This window comes from Schistocerca americana, chromosome 1 (assembly GCF_021461395.2).
Source record: "Schistocerca americana isolate TAMUIC-IGC-003095 chromosome 1, iqSchAmer2.1, whole genome shotgun sequence".
Lineage (NCBI taxonomy): Eukaryota > Metazoa > Arthropoda > Insecta > Orthoptera > Acrididae > Schistocerca > Schistocerca americana.
This window is the reverse complement of record NC_060119.1, coordinates 241,833,041-241,860,545: the sequence shown is the minus strand read 5'-3', so window position 1 is coordinate 241,860,545 and position 27,505 is coordinate 241,833,041. Positions and strand designations below refer to the sequence as shown.

Sequence of the window (27,505 nt, the reverse complement as noted above, 5' to 3'; positions counted from 1 at the left end):
TCTCGTTCAGCCCATCTTCCTTCAGTTTCATCAAAAGACCAGGTACTGAAAACATAGCTCAGGATGTCCTTCAGGCACAGATCCCAACTAGAAAATAACTTATTTAGCATTCGTCCAGATGCATTTCAATGTCTCTCATACCAAGATTTGTAGAAGAAGTTCTCGACCTCACTTAGCGGTGCTGCAGGTGTGAAGAATTTTGTGTGCATTTACCTGGCTGGTGCCATAGGAAACAATAACGCATGTCTCATGCAGCTTATCTGCCACTGACCAGCTTGTAGTGGCACTTCCTTTAGAAGTTGTCTCTACCCTCCAGGAACCCAACCACCATTCACAAATGACTTTCCCTCCAGTTGATGTGGCTGACCCACAACTCCGCGAAGTCGTGCAGCTCATTAAATAAGCATGCAACTAAATATAGAGAATGAAAAAAAGAATTCACACACGTGTTAACACCTTGGTCTTTGCAGTCATTGACATACTCCACGACATCAGCACAGATACCTACTAATCAGTACAGTCGCTAAATGTATTTAAATGAACTGATATAATAGCATGGCAATATGAAACGTATCAGACCAAACGTATATGACATGTTTCAAATGAAAGGAGGGTAAAATGACTGTATACATGCTTACAGACAAACCTTACTTCCTCTTGTTTTGTCTTGACTGTCCTTACGTGGGATGTATGTTGGTGGGTTGGATTGGGTGGGATTGGATTGCCTTGGGGGAAGAGACCAAACTGCGAGGTCATCGGTCTCATCGGATTAGGGTAGGATAGGAAAGGAAGTCGGCCGTGCCCTGTCAAAGGAACCATCCCGGAATTTGCCTGAAACGATTTAGGGAAATTACGGAAAACCCAATCAGGATGGCCGGACGCGGGATTGAACCGTCGTCTTCCCGAAAGCGAGTCCAGTGTGATAACCACTGCGCCACCTCGCTCGGTATGCGACAGGATAGTTCTGCAGTCTGTCGCTAGTCCTATTCTCTAAAATTTCTCAACAGCGTTTCATGAAAAGAATATCTTCTTCCCTCCAGTGATTTCCATTTAAGTAAACAAAGCATTTTTGTAATACTATCATGCTGATTGAACCTACCGGTAAGAAATATCCCAGTATGCGTTTGAATTGCTTTTATGTTAGGTTTCAATTCAATCTGGTGGGGATACCAAACACTCGAGCAATACACAAGAATCGGTCGCACAATTTTTCTGTACATGGTCTCCTTTATAGATCAGCTACACTTACCTAGAATTCATTCAGTAAACTGAATTCGACTATTCGCTTTCCATACAAGCAAACTTACATGCTGATCTCAAACCATGTCGCTTTCTAAGTTAAGTCTAGATATTTAATAGACGTGACTGTGTCAGACAGCACACCACAAATTCTGTATTCGAACATTAGGTGTTTCCTTCTACTACTCAACGACATATTTAGAGCAAGCTGCCCTTATAAACCAAATAGAAGATTTCTGCAAGTGATCCCATATCTTCCTACAAACGACGCCGCTTCCCTGTACACGAAAGTGTCATGAGCAGCTAGTCATAGTCTGATGCTCTCCGTATCCGTCATATCTTTCATGTGTAAGAAGAAGAAGATTGGTCCTATCACACTAACAATACCTTTGTGTCCGCCCAACGCTTGCCATGCTGGGCAATGTATTTGGTTCTATTATTTAACTCTTCGAGTTACTCACATATCCGAAAACCTATTCTGTACGCTGGGACATTCGTTAGCAGTTCGTAGTGTGTTAAACGCTTTCCGGCCATCTAGCTATATGGAGTCCACCTGCTGCCCTAAAACACGGTTCGCAGGATATCGTGCGAGAAAAAGACCAATTGCGTTTTGCGGGCTCAGTGCCTCCTAAATCCGTATTTATTTTTGTACAAAGCTTTCCTCTCCCAAGAAAATTAATTTTATACCAACTGAGTATACGCTAACGAAATCTGTACCAAACCGACATTAAGGATGCATTCTGTGATTTTGTGGGTCCATTGCTTTCTCCATCAAACACCTGGTGTCCCTTCTAAGAGTCGTCAGGCACATTTTCTCTGCTGTTTCGGCAGATTATTGCAATTTGGTTTTCGCAACGTGTATCAAATACTGCTCAGCACGGCTTTCATGCGACGACGAGCGTCGATGGAAAGTATCCGTTTGTTTCTCTTCATAAAGAAAATGATTTATGAATTGCAATTTTACATTCCCATTCGACAGAGGGGTCCCATATTAGCCTAGTGCTTTACATGTTTTGTCGATGTACATTCACACGAAGAATAACCAGTACTCTAGCAGCAATAACAAAACACTGACCCAAGCCAACTTCTAACGTCATGCAGAAGCGCTGCTCAGTTGCTGCTAAAGTACTGATTTTTCCCTGTGTTTTACTATTACTGTTAATACATGGCGATAAAACTAATAACGCACTACACTATTCTTGTGCCGCTCTATCAAATGAGCAGCTAAAATTATGATTTAAAAATCACTTTATTTTTAATGGGAAAGAAACCGACGCTCTCTGTCTATGCTGGGCGTCGTATCTGAGATGGGTTGAGCACGATTTGTTTAGGCTGACTCGATGTATACGTTGCAGAAACAAAATTGAAAATATCTGCCGAAATGCCAGATAAAATGTCCCTGACGAACCACAGCAGTGACACCCGTTACACGGAAGTCAATTGCGCTTTTTTTTTTTTTTTCCTTCAGTCGGTTGGAACTTCCCTCTGGGTGAGAAACTGGGAAAATGCAAGCTAAGTAAGGGGTCAGTCTCTGTAACACCAAACTGGGTATCCGTGCGGACATGACGACTCATTTGCTTTCAACTCATGCAGCTTCTTTTCACCACCAAAGCTGCCCATTTCTACATCATGAATACGGGAGTTTGTGAGGTGGTCATGTGATGGTAGATGCACTGTCCAGTCACATTAAGTGATCACCTATCAAAAGGTGACTTTTGAAGTGCGAACCTCTTACGGTACACTCACAGCGGCGTTCTTCGAACTTTGCACATACACTGTGAGCTGTGTGACGTATTACATTGTCCTGCTGGTAGATGCCGTCGTGCAGTGGTAAAAAAAGCTGGATTTCGGGCTGAATATGGTCCCTGAGGATAGATGCGTACTTGTGTTGATCCACCGTACCTTCCAGAACGACGAGATCGCCCAGATAATGCCACGAAAACACTACCAAGCCCATAATGCTCTGACGATTGATCTGATGGAATTACATTTTCCTGGAGACATATGAGTCTCAGTTTTAGCTTCGATAAGGAAAGAAACTGAATCAATGAATTATAAAATTTATGTTAGGTAGGACATTGGACTGACGTAGTCACTGTTGCTGTACTCGCCATAATGCCGCGGTGGTGTAGTGGTTAGTTCATCTGCCTGGTAAGCAGTAGGCCTGACATCAAGTCCCGGCTGTGGCACAAATCTTAACCCACAGCCTCAGCTTTTAACCTGTTCTGACATTTGTTGTAAGTTATTTGCTTTCACTCATTCCACGATGTACAGGCCCACGACCATCTGTGTGATGGAGCATAAAAAGTGATTCATCTAAAATGCCAATAGTGGGCGTCCAATTGCGGCAGTGGCGTGCAAATTGCAGGCTTCGTCACCGATCAACAGCAGTCACTGTGGGTGCATGAACCAGGTTCCTGCTGCTGTTCTACATCTACATCTACATTTATACTCCGCAAGTCACCCAACGGTGTGTGGTAGAGGGCACTTTACGTGCCACTGTTATAACCTCCCTTCCCTGTTCCAGTCTCGTATGGTTCGCGGGAAGAACCATAGCCGGAAAGACTCCGTGCGCGCTCGAATCTAATTTCACATTCGTTATCTTCTCGGGAGGTATAAGTAGCGGGAAGCAATATATTCGATACCTCATCCAGAAATGCACCCTCTCGAAACCTGGACAGCATGCTACATCGCGATGCAGAGCGCCTCTCTTGCAAAGTCTGCCACTTGAGTTTGCTAAACATCTCCTTAACGCTATCACGCTTACCAAATAACCCTGTGAGGAAACACGGCGCTCCTCTTTGGATCTTCTCTATGTCCTCTGTCAACCCGACCTGGTACGGATCCCACACCGATGAGCATTACTCAAGTATAGCTCGAACGAGTGTTTTGTAAGCCACTTCCTTTGTTGATGGACTACTCTCCCAATGAATCTCAATCCGCCACACGCCGTACCAACAATTAATTTTATATGATCATTCCACTTCAAATCGTTCCGTACGCATACTCTCAGATATTTTACAGAAGCAACTGGTACCAATGTTTGTTCCGCTATCATATAATCGTACAATAAAGGATCCTTCTTTCTACGTATTCGCAATACATTACATTTGTCTATGTTAAGGGTCGGTTGCCACTCCCTGCACCAAGTGCCTGTCCGCTGCAGATCTTCCTGCATTTCGCTGTGATTTTCTAATGCTGCAACTTCTCTGTATACTACAGCATCATGCTCGAAAAGCTGCATGGAACTTCCGACACTATCTACTAGGTAATTTATATATATTGTGGAAAGCAATGTACTAACCAGTACACCACAGTGGCATTATGGCTACTACAGCGGTACTGACTACCCCAGTCCAAAGTCCTACTTAACATAAATTTTGTAATTGATTCATTCAGACCCTTGGTTCATCTGGGCTTTCGCTTGCTCAACAGCTGCTCGTCTATTCGCCCATACACACCTCTGGCTCCCCATGCACCACAGTTGCCTCTGCATCGATTGTGGATAGCATCATTTTGTCACGCTTGGTATACTTTAACTGCAGTGGCGACACGCGAACCGTTTACAAACTTAGCCGTTACGGAAAGGCTTCCACCCTCGGCCGGAAGCCAATGACCAAGCCCTTTCCCAGGCCCGATGAATCGCTCCGTTTCCGTATTGCGACAGGATTGCACTGTTTTCCGCGTCCCCCCTGATACGCTTTATGTGTCCTCCACTTCTAGAGCTGCCAGTTGCCATTTGTGAGCGATTATTGCACCTTGACGTCGGACGTAGGCACATTAACGTGGCTGGACCGTCTAACCAGAAGCGTGTGTATTCTGGCTACTGATGCGCGTGATACTCCGCTCCACATCAAGGAATCTCGCACGATGAATCGAAGGTTACGACTGCCACTTTAACTCAGCAAGGTCACAAGCGATGTTTCTGCAGTAGAAAGATTACACAGACTATGTTGCACTGTGACGCTCCAGAGACTGGGGGTGAGACGCGTAGAGCGAGCGGCGTTGCCAGGCAGCAGCGCTCATTGTTTGCCGCCCCCACGCCCACCCCCACCCCCGACACGGCCGCGACTAGACGGCCGCCTCCCTCCCACCCTCCCTCCGCGGGCGGTACGTGCGGCCCGTGTTAAGTGGCGCGCCGCCGTAAATCTGCGCGCGCGCGGAGGCAATAGATTGGGCCGGTGTTTGAGGGACGCGGGATCGGCCCCCCGCGGCGTCGGATGACTGAAATACGGGCAGCGCTGCGCGGGCCGGAGATGCGGCTCATTCGCGCCCGCATTACTCATGCCAGCAGTAGGCTATCTCTCACGACCGCAAACTGCTCCGTGCGCTGCCGCTCACATCCGGAGTCACCACACTTACGTCTGACACATTCACGTGTGGGACGATCGCTTTCCCTAACATTTACAGATTCTCCTACAAAACAACCTAAAGGTGACCAAATTTCCACGACTGAACTAATATTGTCTGTGTAAAAGCTATTCTTGATGCTGCATTCCCTTGCTAATATGGGCACCCTCATTACAGATTCCTCTCGCAACCATAAAACAGGCATCAGCTTCCTCTCGCTCTTCCGGGCGTAACTAACCCTGCCCTCTAGCGTGATAACTGTGTTTATGATCACGCTACTAGCAGAAATATACCGCAGGTAAAAAAAAAAAATAATTAAGAAAACACACCATCTTGAAAAACTAGATATAGGACATTCATATTCAAAGGACATGTAAATTAGTATGTTCTGTAGTAATTATTAGCACTTTAGTCACGCTGGTTCGCGCTAGCACACTGGACTCGCATTCGGGAGGACGACGGTTCAATCCCGCGTCCGGGCATCCTGATTTAGGTTTTCTGTGATTTCCCTAAATCGCTCCAGGCAAATGCCGGGATGGTTCCTTTGAAAGGGCACGGCCGACTTGCTTCCCCATCCTTCCCTAATCCGATGAGACCAATGACCTCGCTGTCTGGTCTCCTTCCCCAAAACAACCCAACCCACCTCGGTTCGCAATGTGCCCTGTTGCATAGTAGGTACAGAATCCACCATGGGCCCTGATAACTTGCTCCAGGCTTGACGGCATCGACGCGTATATGGCACGAATGGCGTCCTGTAGTATAGTCTTAATTGCGAAATGAAATCGCTTAAAATGAGTGGCTAAATCTGATGGGATCATTGATACACATGGTATGAGCGACACCTTGTAGCTACTAGATGTTCGAGGACAGTAGCTTCAGTGACAGTATCTCGCGTAGTTGTAACCTGCGAACGCGCAGGATTACAAAATTTCGGACGATTCAGATTCCGTAGTATTATTCTCATCACAAACCGATAAGACATTAGTAAGACTTCCCCCTTTTCCCTTAAAACGAAATACTAAGGAGAAACACAAACACCACATTGTTATCTATACCATTTTCCTCTAAATTTTTATATAAGAGGAAAGAAATATGATTTGTCTAATAGCTATCGTATTTAAAACTGACTGTCGTGGGCCGGCCAGGGTGGCCGAGCGGTTCTAGGCGCTTCAGTCTGGAACCGCGCGACCGCTACGGTCGCAGGTTCGAATCCTGCCTCGGGCATGTATGTGTGTGATGTTCTTAGGTTAGTTAGGTTTAAGTAGTTCTACGTTCTAGGGGACTGATGACCTCAGATGTTAAATCCCATAGTGCTCAGAGCCATTTGAATTATTTTTTGACTGTCGTAGTGAAAACAAAACTACATATCTTCATAGCATAGGACAGCACAGCTTTTTCTTCCTTGCAGTCAGTTTTAAATTAAAACCCGTTCATTCTTGTTTAAAAAATTATATAGGCTATGTCCGTCTGAATATCTTAGAGCATCGTTTAAATATTTGAAGAAAATCTGACAACTTTCCGAGAATTTTGGTAATAACGTTTCACTTATGTACAGAGTGGTTCAAAATAACGTTTAAAAACTGAAATGGCACATCGGGAATTCGAGTTTAGATCAGTACTCAAATAGGAACCGGGGATCGCGAACACTACAAGAGGTCACTACGATGATCACGAGAGGGGATTGCGTCTAATTGGGCCGTACATTCTCCCGGTCTCACTTGATGATCGCACGTGTGTAGTATTCCTTCGATAAGTTCTGCCTGGCTGCTAAATGATGTTCCCATGCCTGTTCGTCGGCGCATTCGATTTCAGCACGACGGATCCTCCGCGCAGACAGGTGAGGGCACATCTGCAGACAACCTTTCCTGGCCTTTGGGTTGGTCGCGGTGGGCCAGCCGCATGGCCATCACGATCACACGATGTGTACGCAATCGATATTTTCGTGTAGGGGTATCTGAAGGTGCCTGTGTATTAAACACCTGTTACATCGTCGAAGGACCTAGCGAGCAGAATTGTTGCGGCAGCACGATGTCTTCGAGATAAACCAAGGGATCTCTGACAGGGTGCGCCGTTAAACGCAGCGTGGATGTCTGGCGTATCTCGATGCATCTGGACAAAGCTTTGAGCATCTCGTGTAGCCGGCGTCCATTTGTAGTATGTGAAGAAATAACTGCAATGCCCTTTAGTAGTCCTGGATGGCCTTTGCGCCCACAGTTCCTATGTATTTACTAATCCTTGTTGTATGCCCCATGTTTGTAAACGTTTTTTTGAATCAACCTGTGTATTAAGAATGTACTCGTATAGCCTATGTTGGTCTGAATGTTTATTAGAGTATCGAGTAAAAATTTGAAGTATGTCGGTTAAGAACAAAGTAAAAAAATGTCTTGTCCTTATATACGAGATATGTATATAAAGACTGCAGCTCACTAAATCAGTTAATGTGATAGTACGGAAATAAGTGGGAAATTGTTCTTAAACCGCTCAACCATGTACACGTTATTGCACCAGCATTACTGCTAGCCCGACAGGACAAAACCACACAAATGCTGGGATGTACGAGAAAAGGAAAGAGAACGAGGGAAAGTCTTGGTCAAATGACAGTACGGCTGCAGTACAAATATTAGTGATGCCCGAGCGGCGTCGTGGGTGACTCCGAGGTTCGGTTGCCGTCGTACTTTCGAGCGATTTCCATAAAATTTCTTAATGAGGTATTCCCGACGAGTGAGCAACAAGATGATTAAACAGTTGCTCATTCAAATCCAAGAGCCTTCCCTAAACTACTGAGACTTCAGGACTCAGGAATACTGCTACAACATGGCGCCTATGTACTGGTGTGATTTAATTTTTAGCCTGAAATGTTTCCTTTAGTCTTTGTAATTACAATGTTTTATCGCCAATGACCATTATTTTTTATAAGCAACACACCTTTCTACGCCAGTCATGTTTCAATAATAATGGTCAGTTTGGCACAAACCGTTTCCACACAGCGCTGCTCTCATCAGCAGTGCTGTTACAATTTCATCACAGGTATCGATCAGTTGATTGTACTTGTCATGAGGAGGGGTGTGGGGAGATCAGTTTGTGATTTTCGGAAACTGAGGTGCCGGTTAGTTTATTTATACATTACGACGATCGAGGCAGTGCATGTGTCATATAAAAGTGCGATTCTGTCAATCTAAGTCACATTTGCAAAAATATAGACTTCAAACAGATTGTAATTTTTTCGATTAGTATTTAAAAACTTGAAAACAATATAAGCTAATCAGTTTTGTGACATGAAATATTTAATTGGTTTGTTTAAAATGATTATCTTGAAATTCACAGTGCATTTTGGTGGCCAGTTACGCTGTATAACCATGAGCTGGACGCACTATCTTCGCTTACCTACTCTTTTTGGCAGATGCATGCTTTGCAAAGGAGTCTTAGATTAGATCTCATGGCGCAAAGCAGTTCTTGGATAGAGCTCACGGAAAAATGACGTATTCTGGAGAACGATCACTGAATGCGCGACTGCTACGGTCGCAGGTTCGAATCCGGCCTCGGGCATGGATGTGTGTGATGTTCTTAGGTTAGTAAGGTTTAAGTAGTTCTAAGTTCTCGGGGACTGATGACCACAGCTGTTGAGTCCCATAGTGCTCAGAGCCATTTGATCACTGAATTACACATTCTGTGTTTCAATTTCTTAAATAAAAGGAGTGTTTTTCGAAAAATGTTCTCGAAGAAAATATTTTTTTTTTAAATACTAATGACCAGAAGGGCGACCTAGAGATAAGCTGGTTCGAATCCTGGTACTGGAACATTTTCACTGCTGGTATTTGGCTAGAAAGTACAGAAGATGTGGTGGCTTAATGTTCCTGATCACCAGGATGCGTCAGCGTCCTCGATTGCAATCCAGATTCCTCCACAGTGTGACATGAAATCAGGATATATGACACCGTTGATGGTGATTCATCTGTCGGATGGGGACGTTAAGCTCGGCGGCCCTCTTCATGCTGTTCGAGAGTAGTGTGCTATAAGCTGGTACTGGGTTTCATCCTACTGCTTCACTTCGTCCGTACAATACAATCCCAACACTACACTGTAATGCACTCATCAGAGTCATCCACATAATTCAGATACACATGTGATACATCATAAAAGTCGCAGGAAGGCAATGGCAAATCCCCTTCCACTAGGAACTTGCCACACATGGTAATAGATGGTGCCCATTTCTGTTCCCCTACGCTCATTGCCTGAGTATGTGACCATTCTGACTTCTTGACTGATGACCAGGTGATGACACTAAGTATTGAGTGACAAAGATCTGGAAACATTGGTGAATATATATATATAACATTAATAAAACCAACAAATAGCAGGGTCGGATTCCTGATTGGAGATGGGGGAAAAAGGTCCTATGAACATGTATCAGAAATGCATGGTTGCCACAATAGATTGCGCTGACGAATGACAGTTCCGCTGATCGTGTGCCCTGTGTTCCTTGTGTGTTACAGGCTATTTGATTGACACAGTGTACTTATGCAGCAGAATGTTCCGGTATTCGTCTCGGAAACAAACCGAGGTGATGTTTAAGTATGACCAAGCAGAAGGAAACAGTCGAGAGGAAGCACAACTATACCAGAACAAGCACCCTCACAGACACCAACCATGTCATGCAACATTTCAGCCCCTTTCTGGGCGTTTGTGTGATCATGGGTCCTTTCAGACAGACGAACGTGCAGGGAGGCGGCGGACTGAGCATGCTCCAAATCTGGAGGACTGTGTTCTACAGGATACTGAGACAAACCCTTGTACAAGCTCCAGGCAAGTGGCCTGCCAACATGGTGTAAGCCAAATTGGAGGCCACTTTGAACATGTGTTGCGACGCGGATGCGGTGCTACTCTGTACTGTGTTCTGGGCCGACTTTTTGTGATTGCGTACAGTGTCAACTTCCGGACCCATGTTCATAGCACCTTCTTTCCTCCATTTCCAGTCAGAAATCTGTCCCTCCAGTTTGTCCGTTTTATTGACGCTCGCTCTATAAAACTACCGTACCTCAGTAGTATAAGGCTTAATCAGGCAAGCAGGACTCTGTCTGAGTTGACACTTACTTCCCTACTTGCTAATGGGACCGAGATGGAACCCTCAAGCTCGAACATGTCAACTCCCAGAGTGTGGGTGTACCATCTGGGAGTATTCACACGCACTGATCCAAACGAACGAAAGGAAGGCTAGTCCTTGTGATTGTCAACTTGTATTTGGTAACGGGGATCAAGGGATCATAAATGAGAATGTGTTTGAAGTGATCAATAGGAAGGTGGGGAAGTTTGAAAAAGTGTCTCCCTTCTGCATTGTGGGTAGCTGGACTGCCCATCTCCACCGATCTGCATCGATTACAATGGTAGCAAACCAATCTGGAGCCGATACTGTTCTGTTTTTGCTGAGGAATGCAAAATACAGAAAATAAAAGTGACTAAGTGGATCCTCTACGCAGAAGACAAAAAAGAATACAAGGCGACGAAATTCTCTGTTTTTGCCACTCCTTATGCTTCCATGGTACAAAAACCTGTCCCAAAGTCGACATTTCGACTCAAACGGCTTCTGGTGTATCACTGTCCACCACCATATCTGCAGTTTCACATGTACATGCCAAAGCAAAGTAAAAAAAGTCATAGCGATCCAAGCAGCTACAACAGAAGAGATCAGCAATATTTTCGGAGGAAACACCGAGAAGGCACCGTAAAAGATGCATGCATATTACTATCCACTTTCTCCAATGTCCTTGATGGGAAAAGAACGGAGTCTTGATGTATGGGTCAAAGGTCGTCCTGGACGCTATCAGACGCCATAATGGTACGTCGATTGATGAGGAGGACATCATGGATTTCGATGCCTCATCGTCAGATCTAGGCAGCCCTTCCACTCCCCTTCACTCCGCAAGTACCTCTCCACTGCAGCAAAACCACACTGCTGAAATGGCTCCCATCCTCTTACAGATGGAACTGAAACCCCTCACACAGGACAGACCTTTCTACCTCTGTCTCCAAGAGACTCATTTTAAACAGACTGATGCTCCTTTACCTGGTGGCTATCAGTTCTACAGTAAAGAGACCTACTGATGACAGGGTGGAAGGTGGGGTAGCAGTGTTCATGAAGGGGGCTTTCCACTCCTCACCTGTGCCCTTAACCACAACGCTACAAGCACCTGCCGGCCGGAGTGGCCGTGTGGTTCTAGGCGCTGCAGTCTGGAGCCGCGAGACCGCTACGGTCGCAGGTTCGAATCCCGCCTCGGGCATGGATGTGTGTTATGTCCTTAGGTTAGTTAGGTTTAAGTAGTTCTAAGTTCTAGGAGACTGATGACCTCAGAAGTTGAATCCCATAGTGCTCAGAGCCATTTGAACCATACATCTTTGGTGTGACGTCATAAGCACGTGACTGTGTGTGAGATCGCTCTCTAAGTTTTCATGTCTTTTTAGGTTTCAGATATATATTTTAACGGTTTTTGTGATAATATTTACTATATAAGTGACTTATTAGTGGTTTCTTCATTCACCTCTGCCTTTCTTGTGTTGTGACCTGATATTTGTGTTTCGTATCGAGCAACTTAACCTCTTACCTGTGTTTACATTCCGCGCTGACCATTTGCAGCTGTAGCGGCGCATAGAAAGCTAAGTACTAATTAATTTTTTTGTGTATAGTGGTTTATTTAGGAACTTTAGTAGTCTTCAACCGGTGTTCTTGGTGTTTTCTGGTGAAATAATTTCAGAAGAAATTTTTGGAATATGCTTTCAGTTTCGTTACTGTGTCATTAGACGTTTGATTTTCTTTCTGTGTTAGTCTTTTGTTATATTCTATTTTGTTGTTGATTAATACTGTCAATAATAGTAGTTACTTCCCTTGTAGAGCAAGTTTGTGATTATTGTAGTCAGTTTTTTAACATCTTCTTATTGTAGTAGCGGAATTTAGATAAAGTAGTTTTCTTGTTTCAATAACAGTAAAATTTTACCATGAGTGAGAAGTGTGGGCTTTGCCGTAGGTTCGGGAGTAGTGGATTGCGGTGTGAGACTTGTTCGAAGTATTTTCACTGGGGGGAATGCAGTGGGGAAGCCAGTGGGAATTCTGGTGAGATCCTCTCCTGGAACTGCAGGTTATGTAGCAAGAGTAAGTTGATAGAGGAGCAGGAGCGTAAGATTATGCCCCTCAGGTGCAGTTGAGAAACGCACAGGAGGAGCTAGATAGGATGAGGAGGGAGAATGGGGTTGGGGAATGGGAGCTGGCTGTTGGCAAGAGATCTGCTAGGAGAAGGAGATTTTCAGATAGTTTTACTATTGGTGTTTGCAGTAGACATGACCAACTGTCAGAGTCTAGTCGAGAGGAATCTCTAGTACCTGCAGATGGAGGAAGTATGCAGCAGACCTTAGCAGTTACGGTGGCTAGGACAGTTGCAAAGTCTAAGAGAAAGAAGGAGGTTCTGCTGTTAGGTAGTTATCATGGTAGAGGTGTAGGCCAGCAGTTGCAGGAAGTGTTGGGAAGTGAGTACCAGGTCACCAGCATTGTGAAGCCTAATGCAGGATTGGCTCAGGTGACTGTTAACATAGGGGGGGGGGGGTTATGTAGGGATTTTACTAAAGAGGATCAGGTAGTGATTGTGGGTGGAGCTGGTAATAGTATTGATAGGGATGAGGAGTACGACATAGATGGTGACCTGGAAAAGATAGCCACTCAGACTGGCAACACGAATGTGCATTTCGTGGAACTGTTTCAGCGTCATGATCGGCCTCATCTTAATACAGCCGTCAGACGTAATAACATGAGACTTGGGGATGCGCTGATGACAGAAGGCATGAGTCACATTTCAGTGGTGTCCGTGGAGTCTATCAGCAGGACGGGTTTCACTAGACATGGCCTGCACCTCAACAGGTATGGAAAGGGGAGGTTGGCAAAGCTTATAGGTGACAGCATAGGTGGGGTGGTGGGATCACTCATGGGAAAATTCCTGTAGTAATGGGTGTTAGAGCTGTAACTTTTTTAGATTGAAGTCAGCTGATAGGTATTCCTGCTTAAGGGAAGTCTCTCTAACAAAGAAACCACTTTCGACAAAGCTTAGGTATCCGATTAATGAGGGAATTAGTATGTTTCGTCAAAATATACAAGGTATTAGAGATAAAGTTAGTGAACTGATTACAGATGTTGACTCTGAAATTATTGGTATATCTGAACACTTCTTAAATAAGAAGATAATTCAGAGGCTTCCTTTACCAAGATAGAGGTTGGCTGGCACCTTTTCTAGGAGCTCTTTGCGGTGTGGGGGGAGTAGCCATGTATGTGAAAAACGGTATCCCATTTGAGTCAATTGATGTTTCAAAGTACTGCACTGAAAAGGTGTTCGAATGTTGTGCAGGTGTGGTTAAATTTAGTGGAGCTAAACTTCTAACTGTTGTTATTTATAGATCCCCAGACTCCGATTTCAGAACATTTTTGCTAAAGCTAGAGGAGGTTCTTGGTTCACTTTATAGGAGATACAAAAAGTTAGTTATATGTGGTCACTTCAATATTAATTGTATAAGTGATTGTGCAAGGAAAAGGATGCTGGTAGACCTCCTTAATTCATGTAATCTTATGCAAACCGTATTCTTTCCAACGAGAGTGCAAGGGAACTGTAGAACAACCATAGATAACATTTTTGTTCATTACTCATTACTAGAAGGGCATTCTGTTAGCAAAAAGGTGAAACGAAGTGGCTGGTGTGCAGAGACAGGTCGAGGATATAGAATCAGTGCGTAGTGGGAATATCCGTGTTACTAATAAGTCGCATATATGTACAGTATTTAATAATCACTTTCTGAATATAGCAGGTGAACTAAATAGAAACCTAGTTCCAACAGGGAATCACATAGCGCTCGTAGAAAAAAGTGTTCCGAGACTGTTACCTGAAATGCTCATCCATGATACTAACAAAAGGGAGATTGAGTTAATAATTAAATCACTAAAGAGAAAGTACTCTCATGGATATGAGGGGGTATCTAGCAGAATACTGAAGTATGGTTCTATGTATGTTAGCCCAGTACTTAGCCATATCTGTAACTTTTCCTTTAGAAGTGGTCAGTTTCCTGACCGATTAAAGTGCTCGGTAGTGAAGCCACTTTATAAAAAGGGAGACAGGGATAATGTTGACAATTATAGACCTATTTCTATACCATCGGTGTTTGCAAAAGTTATCGAGAGGGTTATATACACAAGTTTACTGGAGCATTTAAATTCACATAATTTGCTGTCAAATGTACAGTTTGGTTTTAGAAATGGTTTAACAACTGAAAACGCTATATTCTCTTTTCTCTGTGACGGATTAAATAAAAGGTTGCGAACGCTACGTGTTTTCTTTGATTTAACGGGGGCTTTTGACTGTGTTGACCACAAAATATTACTGCAGAAGTTGGACCATTATGGAGTAAGGGGAGTAGCTTACAATTGGTTCGCCTCATACTTTAAGAACAGAAAGCAGAAGGTAATTCTCTGCAATATTGAGAGTAGTAGTGATGTTCAGTCTCAATGGGGCACTGTTAAGTGGGGCGTTCCCCAAGGGTCGGTGCTGGGGCCACTGCTGTTTCTTATTTATATAAATGACATTCCCTCTAGTATTACAGGTGATTCAAAAATATTTCTGTTTACTGATGTAGTTCATGAAATAAGTTCATGGCTTGTGGAAAATAATTTGATGCTAAATCACAGTAAGATTCATTTCTTACAGTTTCTAACTCACAGTTCAACAAGAACCGATACTTTGATCAGACAGAATAGGCATATTATAAGCGAGACGGAACAGTTCAAGTTCCTAGGCGTTCAGATAGATAGTAAGCTGTTGTGGAAAGCCCATGTTCATGATTTTGTTCAGAAACTAAATGCTGCTTTATTTACCATTAGAACAGTATCTGAAATAAGTGACAGTTCAACATGAAAAGTAGTCTACTTCGCATATTTTCATACGCTTATGTCATATGGTATTATTTTTTGGGGTAATTCTTCTAATTCAAAAAGGATATTTTTGGGTCAAAAACGGGCTGTTCGAGCTATGTGTGGTGTAAGTTCGAGAACCTCTTGTCGAACCCTATTCAATAATCTGAGAATTCTGACATTGCCCTCACAGTATGTATTTTCTTTAAAGTCATTTGTTGTTAGCAATTTTAGCTTATTCCCAAGAGTTAGTAGCTTTCATTCAGTTAATACTAGGCAGAAATCAAATCTGCATGTGGAATGCACTTCCTTGACTCTTGTGCAGAAAGGAGTGCAGTATTCTGCTGCATCCATTTTCAATAAGCTACCACAAGAACTCAAAAATCTTAGCAGTAGCACAAACACTTTTAAGTCTAAGCTGAAGAGTTTCTTCATGGCTCACTCCTTCTATTCTATCGACGAGCTCCTGGAAGAGCTGAAAAATTAAGCAAATTCCAGTGTTACGTTGTTCATTTTCTTTGTTTAAACTTACGAATTGTCGCCTGAATATGTTACTTGTATTTCATTTTAAATATCGTGTTATAATTTCATGTATTGACTCATTCCGTGACCATGTAGACTTCTCCTTTATTTGGTCCCATGGAACAATAAATAAATAAATAAATAAAATATACAAGCACCTACAGTTCAGGTAGTGGGCCATGTTGCCGTCACTTCTGTTCTCTGTGTTCCAGCCACCCCATGAGCTGGTTCACAGTGAGGTCTTCACACATCTTGTTAATGAACTTGCGAGGTGCTGGGGCTAGCAGTGTATTTAACACTAAATTCTTCTAGAATCTTCATAAGAAAATGATGCTCTAAGCCACCCCCCCCCCCCTTTTCTAACTCCGATTTTTGCTGTTGCACATGCAAGTGGAGTAGAAAAGAGTTTGGCACCTGCAATAATTTAATTTGATAGACATTAATTTGATAAATAAGTGTCATTAACGTGGTGAGAAATGAAAGGGTTGCTCTACCGACCTGCAGAATGAAAGCTCTGTCCAAAATAACAATTTGATTTATTATGACTAAACTCAAAATAATAAACACAACACATGAAACATTTACAGTACGTCAAATTGAATACTCAAATAAATGCTGTGAAGGCGAAGTTGTCCATAAACTAGCTTGTGACATTTATGACCAAGTCGTATGTGGAGCCAATTCCTTGCAACTCAAATCTTAAGAGAAATACCCAGCCAACCCAACATTAATTGCTGTTACATTAGTGAGAACTAAGACAGTGAACACCCAAGACAGAAGCACGTAAGAAAAGATGGGAACAGGCGCGCTCTGCTGAGCTCTGATTATCACAGAGCAAAATTCCCTAATCTGCCGGTGCTGCGAACATACATTACCAAACTGTCTTCTTAACTGCAAGGACACGATCTGGCGTACCGGAAAAGATGGCTGGTTGCTTCGACATCCAGTCGTGGTGACGATAATGTCACGAGTATAGCCCGAAACAAATTATCCGGATTTGGTTATTCCAGACTAAAGACTTCCTATCAATACAAATGTGCATCTGAGGGAGGCGAAGAAGGCTCGCCACACAATCACTGACGGTACAGTGATTGATTTTAACAAGCGAAGTCACACAGTAAGTTCGATACAGTCAACTTTAGCCAAAACTGCTCAAGACGGACAACATAGGCCGCTTGTATGCAGAACGCTCAATTGCCAACTGTACTCAGAAAGTTACGTTGAAGTCGAAAGTTCAGCAACTTCGTTAAACAGTTACAATTAAATGAAAGTATATTAGACAGCCAACGGAAGGCAGGCTGTCCAGAGCAGCGAGAGCTCAGTCTTGTAACCTACTCCAACCGAAAGGCGAGAGCCGACCCTCTCAATAGCACGTGTACAAACCGAACACAGAACATTCCCGCCCCCACGACAGTGGCCGTGGTTAAACGTTCCAATCAAAAACTCGAAAACCGGCGGAAAATTCCACTCTATTGCCGACGCACTACTATTCCACCAATGGAGGTACTTAGCGCCAATTTCTGTGCCAATTTTGCTACGTCACGGAACTATCCCCTGAGCAAGCCAATCACAGTTATGATTTTGCAGAAAACGCGGGAATTTGCCGGCCAAGACCGCCTGGGAACACAAGTCATTCCCACGCCTCGCTGGCAGCTCGCCAGAAAGTGTTTTCACTAAGTTTCTGCGAAGTAACGGAATCTCTAGCCCAGCCGCTCTGTCAGGCTCCTGTGGGCGTGTCGCACCCACTATTATGACAATGTTGGCATCTGGAAAGCATCCACTCGACTCCCTCACACCCGTTGGCTTAAGCCTTTCGAGATCAGCAGAACCTGTCTGTCACCAGACCACATGGGTGACGAGATACGCTGCGTGGGAAGTCCGTGTGTGAAGGAATAGCAACTTTTCACTGCATGCAATTAGAGCGGAAAATCGAATTACTCAGAGTGAGATAGAAATATGAGAGGGGGCTCATGCCACCTCTCAAACTTCCGCGTCCCTTTCCCCTTTTAGGGGACTTTAATGCACACAGTGTACTATGCGATTCTGATGCCACTTGCCCCAAGGGTCAGATACTTGAGGACGTGACTTGTACTACGGACATCATACTGATTGATGAATGTGGTTCATACTACACAGTTTAGCATCACAACTGGTTCGTCTGCGGTCGTAGACCTCTGCTTTTGCTCTCCTGCCCCTGCAGACACTGCTCAATGGGGAGTGGATGACGACTTTAGTGGTAGTGACGCACTAACCTATCATTGTCCATCTGACCAATGGATGCTTTAGAAGCCGTTAGCTACTTTCAAGCTGTGTGACGATGGCCAGGGTTGTGTGTGTCACATTCTCCATGCTGCTGATGCATCCATCCCAAAGTCAATAGGAACACCTAGGGGACAACCTGTCCCTTGCTGGAATGATGAGTGTCAGTCTGTAACCAGGGATAGGAGGGCTGCTATGGACAGATTCAATAGGTGACCTACAAATGCGAATCGTGCAAGCTTCTGAATCGCATCGGCAAAGAGAGAAAACAGAGTTCTTTACAAGACTCTCTAAATTATGTCAACAGGTCTACATCCACAAGAAAAATATGGAAAGCCATCAGGTGGATCTCAAGGCAGAACTCACGACCACCAGCAAAAGTGCTACGAGACCATAGGTCTCTCCTAACATCTCTAAGAGTCATTTCACATACAATGGTTGTACTGTATAACTCCTCCACGGCAGATTGTAGCAGGATCCAGCTTTCCGTCGACACTGGGAGACACAGGGGACTGTTGATTCTGATTTCCATTCTACCAACATGGAGAAAACACTGTGCCTGTCTCTCTGTGGGAGTTGGATTCTGCATTGCCAGCAGCTCGGGATATTACACCCAGACACGACGTAATAACGTACAGAAAACTGAAACAATTGGACCTGCAGTCGAAGGAGGTTCTCCTTCAGCTCTTTAATGAAATTAGGATTCCAGTTAACTTCCTCATCTTGTGGAAAAAATCTATATTAAGACCAATTTTAAAACCAGAGAAGGATCGGATGAACCTTGGTAGTTATCGTAGCATTAGCCTGACAAGCTGCGTTGGAAATACAGGATAGCGTATGGTTAACTGGTGCCTTCTCTGATTTGGAAAAGGCCCATGATACTACCCAACTCTATCAGTTGGGGTTCTGTGGATGTCGACCCATTTAAATACCGTCCTTCCTCTCAGAGAGGTATTGCAGATACGAAGTTGGAAATACCCTGTCTGTCCGTTTTAAGCAAGAGAATGGTGTCTCTCAAGTTGGTGTTCTATGTGTCACAGCATTGGCCATTGCAGTAAACAGTATTACGTCTATAGTGCAGCATCCCAAACTGCGTTGCTTGTTTGTAGACGATTCTTCCATCTTCTTTGCGTTTTCTAACCATGCAATACCTACATATCAGTTGCAACTGACGATCAGACGATTGGAGTAATGGTCTTAAACCACTCGTTTTCAGTTACCTTCAGAGAAAACTGATTGTATCGATTTTAATCATTCTCACTATCTATTCAATTTATCCATTTTAAAACTGTGTGATACACCACTCACTTTTAAGAAAAAGATGAAATATCTATACCTCACTTTTGATTAAAAGCTAACATGGCTGCCACACCTTAAAGAACAAAATCAGAGATGTCTCAGATCCTTACACATCCTTAAATGTGTCAATCATAGGTCTTGGGGAGCCGATAGGGCGCACTTGCTCCAACTTTATAAAGTCTTTGTGGAACCCTGGCTTGAATACGAATGCCAACTTTATTAATCAGCAAGGCCTTCCTGCAAGCTTCCAACTTTAAATTGCAATCAAGACTTTAATAACAATGGCAAATGTAATATTAATCAGAACACTGGGAGGTGATGTGGTTTAAATAACAATAGGTGCATTCATCCTTAACATCACATGACAAAAGATGGCTAAAGAAATGACATACATACATTTCTTATTTGACCAACGTTTTCACTAATATGCGGTCTATGGTGAACAAGGTGATCAGCTGCGGACCAACACAACACACTAACCAGAAATAATCGCTTTATCTGGCTTCATAAATGTGAATCCGTGGTAGGTCCCAAAATCTATGCTACTATCAAAGATCTGTACTTTACTATTCCATAAAGAAACATATGGTTCCAAAGAACAGGGTGATAAGAAACATATATTGGAGCCCTACGCCGTAGCAGCGAATACTTTACCCTCCTGCAGGTCAGGGCAGCACACCAAGATGCGCTTGGCGGCTGCAGTCATGGACGGGGGGAATCTGATATTAATGGCACGCGCCAGGAAAAAAATGCGAGTACACGGTCTTGCGGTTGGCTGATTCGGAACGCAGATATTTCCCCAAGAGCCTCTGAAACCCCTGTGGATTCCAGTGTGCAAGTAGACCCGTTTCATGGTCTCCTCACGAATTTGACTCCGTCCCACGACTATGCGTGACGGAATATGTCAAATATTTAGACGGCCGATCCAGGACAAATAAGTACGCCCACTCATCACTCGTTGTGTGCGTGACTCAAGAAGCAGTACGTCTGACGGTTCAGATATTGAGTGCCACAGGCTCTAAGTGACACACTAGAAAAGGGCACAAGTCTCACTGCTTAGGTAAAGACCTGCCGTTCTTTACTAGCGAGGTGCGAGTACAAGAGTGTATTCTTCTCTTTCTCTCAGCTTTCCTCCGCAGCTCGGTAGCGTAGCACATTTACATGCTTACTACTCCCACTTTAGCAAAAGCCAATCATGCGCTGGAACGCCGCATTCGAAGCTGGGAGACCGCCCCTTGCTCTGCATACACAGATTTGACCAACCAGCGACTTTAAAAATTAATTGTGAGAAAAGGAATAAAGATTCAGCTTTCTGGCCTCTTTCCCACGCCTTTACGCTGTGTCTTTGCTAAAAGCATGACCTGGATGGAACCACAGCCCTCCATAAAAAGATCGTTATTTCCCCTTGTGCGTCCATTTCGAACTTTCCAAAGAACAGCCATAAACTATCTAAAAACCTTGTGCCTTCAGAAATACGATGTTTTGTAGAGGAGTCTGGACACCTGGTCGCCACTGACCTGTCCCATGAAAATTTGCAGAACTCACAGTCATCTAATCGGCTTCCTGAATAATAAGGGCCCATCCTCTGCTTTATTCGCCAGTCATCAATGCTCTGCCCACAGCTGCAGCGACCCCTCGGCGCTAGTCAGCCTACCAGGACGCGGCCGCCGACCGACTGGCGCCATCCAACGTGTCTGCACAATGAGACCGAGGAACCGGGCAGTCCGCAAACGTTCTGACCCAGGTTCCGCAGAAAAAACGCTCTCCTCAACCTTCAGCTGCCGTATACTTTTACTGCAGTCATTTAAATCAGCACCCTCTTCCTTTAAATTCAGGTAAAGTTTACCGCTATTCCTTCACTAGAGCACACAAGCAAGAGCGTTAACTACTGCCAAACACTTCATCATGTGAATGAAGTCAGATCGTATCTAGGTATAGCAACCAAGAAATAAATATCTTTTTCCCTAACAACATTAAGTGTCATGACACCGTATCAGAAGTGACAGTGCCCTGCAATCTCTCATTCCTACCTCAATATGCAGGATGCAGTGCATTACAGGGATATTAGGCTGTCAATAGTGGCTTATCGCACGATGTCAGTTGCTGGCCTGTGTGCAGAGGCTAGTAAGACTCTACTGTCTTTTCGACGTCTTCTCCTTGTGGTACACATAGCATTTAGCGATCTGTCCACTCCTAAATCGTTGGCATCCAGATTCATAGCGCAGCCGCCACTAGAATCGCTTTTCAGTCGCTACCCATGAGCAAAGAGACGATTTGGAATCCACAAGAGGGAGAGCCTTGTGTTACTACAGGTGGGGGCATTAAAGGTCCAAAGCCAGGGATAGAGTAGGGCATCATCCCCGCATCTAAAGACGCCCAGATTACTTTTAGGACTGATTGGTTTCGGGAATAATTTACCCAGTCGTTAGTTCTAAAATTGAATTTAACGAGATTTTACATTGCCACTAGGATCTTATTACTGTTTACACAGATGGGAAAATTTTATCAGCTGTCCTGATCCCCAACACTGTCTTCAGGATAGGGCTACCAGAGGAGTTTTAAAAGTATCACACAGAATTGTTTGCTATCCGGATGGCACTGGAGCAGATGAGACGGTGTCATGACAAGAAATTCCTCATCTGCTCAGATTCTCAAAGTGCCCTTCTTGCTATTGGTCAGATGTGTCCAGCAGATCGGATTGTGCAAGAATTGCAGGGCGCTCTCCTGCTCTTGCAAAGGCAGGACAAGGAAATGCTGGTTTCATGGTTTCATGGCCCATAGGGATGCAAGGAAGCGAAGTCATTGATGTAGCTGTCAAGGAGGTTCTTCCCTTTCACTTTCTGACTGCTGTTCAGTCCCCTAGTTGTCTGTCACTTCATTTACGGTCAAGAAGACCATGTGTTGGTGGCTGAAAGTGAAGAATGATAAACAGCATTCCGCAAACCTTCAGTGCGACCACGGCTTACCTTCTACCGATTGCGAATAGCTGAAGAATTATCCCCACATGGCTTAGAGTGGAACACTGTCCATTGACGCATGGATTTCTCTTTTGTCACGAGGATTCCTCAGTGTTTCACAGTCGTGGAACACAGCTGTCAATACGACATACTTCAACTGAGTGTGTTTTGTGTGACGACCTCAGGGTTGACCTGGGTGTCCCACAGGACCTGCTCTCTACTTTAACTGATAACGAGGCGAGTGTGATTTGTGTGTGGTAGAATGCAACTTGGTTTTCTAATTTTTTGGTCAATCTTCGTAGATTTTCACCACACTCGTCTGTATGTCTTTCATATAAGGGCGCCGATGAGCTTGCGGTTTAGCGCATTATCACCATCGCCATCGCCATCATAATCATCATCATCATCATCTTACTGGAAGGTTAATCAGAATGTAATCTGCATTTGTAAATGTCCATAAAGCAATGTTGTGGTTGCAAGGTCACCCTAATGTCAATAACTTCATTGATTTTGCCAACTATTAAATGAAGAGTGTTAATTTAGATAATGAAACTTTATTAATTAAAAAAGGTATAGAATTCGGAATAGCATATGAGGCTTACACACTTGAGATGAGTTCTGTCTTTGATGATTTTTAGTGCAAGACAAAATACAAATAAAAGACCGCAAAGTTAAATATGAGATGAGACTGTGTAACATGACATCTAATTTAATATGAGGAGGCAAGACTTTGTGGATTTCAAACAAAGGAACATGTGGCATAATCTCTTTCATAACATGATAACTGAAATTACAATAATTCCAACTGACCAATGAGTGGCTGTTCAAATTAATGGTTTAAGAGAAGAGGAGTCAGTTTACCTCTACACTACATTACTCATTACTTGACCCTACATTAGCCAAATCTGTACTCATTGCTTCACACTGTACACCATACTTACCTCCGGTGGAACTGTGGTTGCAGTAACAGCGACATACTGGGGCTGCAAGCTGCACCAGTTGGTCAGCAAGCAACTTGTGGAAATCGCTTGCTAATGCTGGCCACCTCCCCACAGCAGTGGTGTTGCCAGATGGAGTCAGCATTTCTTCCCAACGAAAACGGCTAATTATGATTTTAAATCTGGCAAGCCAAAAATCTCTATCATTCAATGAAATTCCCGAACGTGAAGTATTCGTATTAAAGTGGATTCTAGCTAATGGCTATCCAGGCAGCTCTATGGTTGCATGCCCAGATGATGTTTAGCATCTCTGGTGCCACAGTGCCACTGCCTCAACTTAATAGTCCCAACTGAAAAATTCACCACTGCTGAGTCCAATGATCGTATTTCATTATCCCCTATCCCACGTATATTATATCGTAGTGGGTTCCACTGCCTCCTACCCACTAATTCTCTCGAGGCTATTGACATATGTGCTTCTGTGCTGAACAATATTTTATACTCTCTTTCATCCACAACACCCTTATTGCACATTTCGCCTCTGAATTACTTCTGACTGAACTTAATCCTACCAGAAACTCCTGTCGGAGTCCCTAGCGCTCCCTTCTAAATTTAACGGACCCTACCTATTCCCTGGACTACCTCTACCATTATCCCCATATCATTTCCATTGATCAAAACCTCCTCTGTTGCCATTTCCACTAAATTGTTGGCGACCCGATTCACTCCGATTGTGCTATGTGTTCCGTAATTGTTAATATTGTTTTTGTACGTGCCTCTTTCGACCGCAATTGAAACACTTAATATTCGATTTGGATACCTGTTTTTGCTCCATTATCCCAGCCGACCAATCGATTGCTTCATATTTCAAAGCTAACCTAAGCCCTTCATGAAGATCCTTCGACATATCAGTGCACGCTCTCCTAGATTTGCGGCGTCAAACTCCTTACAAAGCATCGAGCGCTCGTTGCTCTCAATCTCACAGCACCACTTTATTTAGCTCCTAATTTAATGAGAGCTCATACGCATAAACGCTCATTTTCTTAATTCCATCCACAAAGTCTTCTACTGCATCATTATGTCTCCTGGTTACCATCCCTAACTGTTCGCAAAAAAACCATGCTATTGTGCTTCCTGTATCTTTTTATTTCAAGCCCTGTCTCAAATGGGCAAAAGGTTCTGCATTTCGCCATGCTTTTGTGTACCTTACAAATAATGTTGCTTCTCCTGACAAACGTAACCTTGTCATTTGCAACAAATGCTTATCTGAGCAACCGTCCATGTCAGGTGATGAGCCGGCCGGAGTAGCCGCGCGGTTCTAGGCGCTACAGTCTGGAGCCGCGCGACCGCTACGGTCGCAGTTTCGAATCCTGCCTCGGGAATGGATGTGTGTGATATCCTTAGGTTACTTAGGTTTAAGTAGTTCTAAGTTCTAGGGGACGGATGACCACAGTAGTTAAGTCCCATAGTGCTCAGAGCCATTTCAGGTGATGACTTAAGATCCTCTGAAAATGCTAACACATCCTCAGATGCTCCACCAGAAAAAGGAGAAACAAGATCCGCCACAGTCTGATCCACTCCTACAATTTGCGACTTCAGCAAGTCTGTCCCGTGATCCTTTCCTGCTTGTTCACTAAATATAATCACATTTTCCTCTCTCAACTGAGCCACCTGATCCACTAATGACAGGTTCTTCAAAGGTGACACCTCGTGTCTCTCGTTTTGCCTCAGTTTCCATTGTTCACGATAAAATTACACTACAACAAAAAAGTAAGCACAGAATACTTAGTCACGAAGTGTTCTACCAAGTTACTTCTCTCCAGTCATGTGCCACCTGGACTCTCTCATTGCCTACCCATGTGCCAAAACCGGTTAGAAGTAAAGCAATCCCGCTACTGGTTCAGCTCAAGTCGCAGAATGCCTGAGTAAATTACTCTGAATGCAACGTACAGGTACTAACAATTCATCTTTACCATTACTCCTAAATTGCAAGAGAGTCTCAGATTCCTCTTGTTTCGCAAATGAACTTTCGTAAAACCACGATCTCTAAACCTCAACCCCATCATTACTCACCCCAATGACGACACTTCGGGCTGTGGCTCGAACAACGTGCTGCAGGGGTGGCACACCCTCTGCTGTTGATTCCTACAACGTCGGCCCTCCTGACACCGTTCGGTGTGGATCACTCTGTAGTGGCATCTGTCTAGCGGTTGGTCTTGTGCGGTGATGTCGTAGGTGGTGGGGACCAGTGAAAACGCTGTGGACAATTTAACAACATAAGTTTCTTACATGGTTCAAATGGTTCTGAGGACTATGGGACTTAACATCTATGGTCGTCAGTCCCCTAGAAGTTAGAACTACTTAAACCTAACTAACCTAAGGACAAAACACACATCCATGCCCGAGGCAGGATTCGAACCTGCAACCGTAGCGGTAGCGCGGTTCCGGACTGAGCGCCTAGAACCGCGAGACCACCGCGTAAGTTTCTTACATCTTCAATTCTATATGAGGCAGGCACACATCTCCTCGTGACCTCTGGACGGCGCAGCTGGCGTCGGCTGCTAGGACAGTGTCCAGCGATGCTACATCAGGACAAGTCTTCAGACTGAAGGCAGCAACAACAGTAACGACAGCTACTACTACTACAATAACTGGTACTAATTATACTAGATTCTGTGCTTAACTTCACAGAACACAACACGGCATACTGGAAAGTATTCGTGTGTGCCTCAAACAACTGCAATTCATCCAGTACCGTTCAAAAAAATGGTTCAAATTGCTCTGAGCACTATGGGACTTAACATCTGAGGTCATCAGTCCCCTAGAACTTAGAACTACTTAAACCTAACTAACGTAAGGACATCACACACATCCATGCCCGAGGCAGGATTCGAACCTGCGACCGTAGCAGTCGCGCGGTTCCGGACTGAGGCGCGTAGAACCACTCGGCCACCGCGGCCGGCAGTACCGTTCATTTTGTACGTCTATCAAGAAGTGATATCACATAAAATTTTAGGAATGTTAGCTTGAGCTAGACTACATATCAGCCGAATGATAAAACTGGGAATTGGCTCAAACGACTAACACGGAAAAAAACTATTTTAAAATACGAATATGTGTCTTTCTTCCGCTCATCATTCCAGTCATTGGTAAAACTCTGCCTCTGTGTGCGATGTTTGAATGTTCAACTATCTGAATACTACATAAGCACATGTCGCTGAAGAAACAGTGTCGTATAAGAGTCTATTACGAACGACAAATACTAAAGAGCTATAAAGGAAGTATCATTTGTCTGGAAGTTGACTTTGTGTCCGGTGATCACTTATTTCGATGTGATGCATCTAGCATTCGTGCGAGTATTAAAAGGAGGAATGCGAGTCCTTAGTGAAACAGTATTTGGAAAAAGAGTTTGATATTTCCGATTTCCGATATCCTACGGTTTTTTGCTCTTATGCTTTCTGAGATTCTGGACAGATAACTTGGATCTGTTTACTAATTTTACATCAAACCTTGAGTTATTATCATGTGATATCGATAGGCTGTTAGATTTTTCAGAGTCACTTTCTGTGAGAGCCACTTGCAAGAAAAATGAATATCACAGTAACAAAGCTCCTGGAGAGAGACCGCTGCCAATGTTCAGACAACAGAAAATTGGGACTGCACCCGTTATCACGACAGAATTTCGGCTTCGAGTTGGTACTAACTATTGTAACACAAATACATAGACGGAAACAGAAAGTGTTATTCCATCAACAGCCCCGTCAAACGCTACCAAACTGGTTGATTAAAATTGTATCTTCATCCGTCCTTATTTTCAGTGTTTTCAGTACCTAAAAAGGACGTTGTCACATATTAGCAATGTTGTGCGTACATGATAGCTGTTGGGCATGTCTGACGGTACCCGAACTTTTCAGATGCATAACGAACACATTAAGCTCAGAGGACATGCAGTTGCATCGCCATCTTTCGTACTTAGAGAAAAGTCGATTTTTTTTTCGTGAAGGAGACTG

At 43.9% G+C, this 27,505-nt stretch overlaps 1 protein-coding gene across 1 annotated transcript in view; it reads right to left on the bottom strand.

Annotated features, from left to right (window-relative positions):
- Positions 1-5,310: 5,310 nt before the first annotated feature.
- LOC124622887 (vegetative cell wall protein gp1-like) overlaps positions 5,311-27,505 on the bottom strand; it is a 70,632-nt gene continuing 48,437 nt past the window's right edge. Inside the window, exon 4 of the mRNA XM_047148713.1 lies at positions 5,311-5,480. Within this exon, the coding sequence (XP_047004669.1) occupies positions 5,311-5,480 (170 nt within the window). The remainder of the gene's footprint in view (positions 5,481-27,505) is intronic.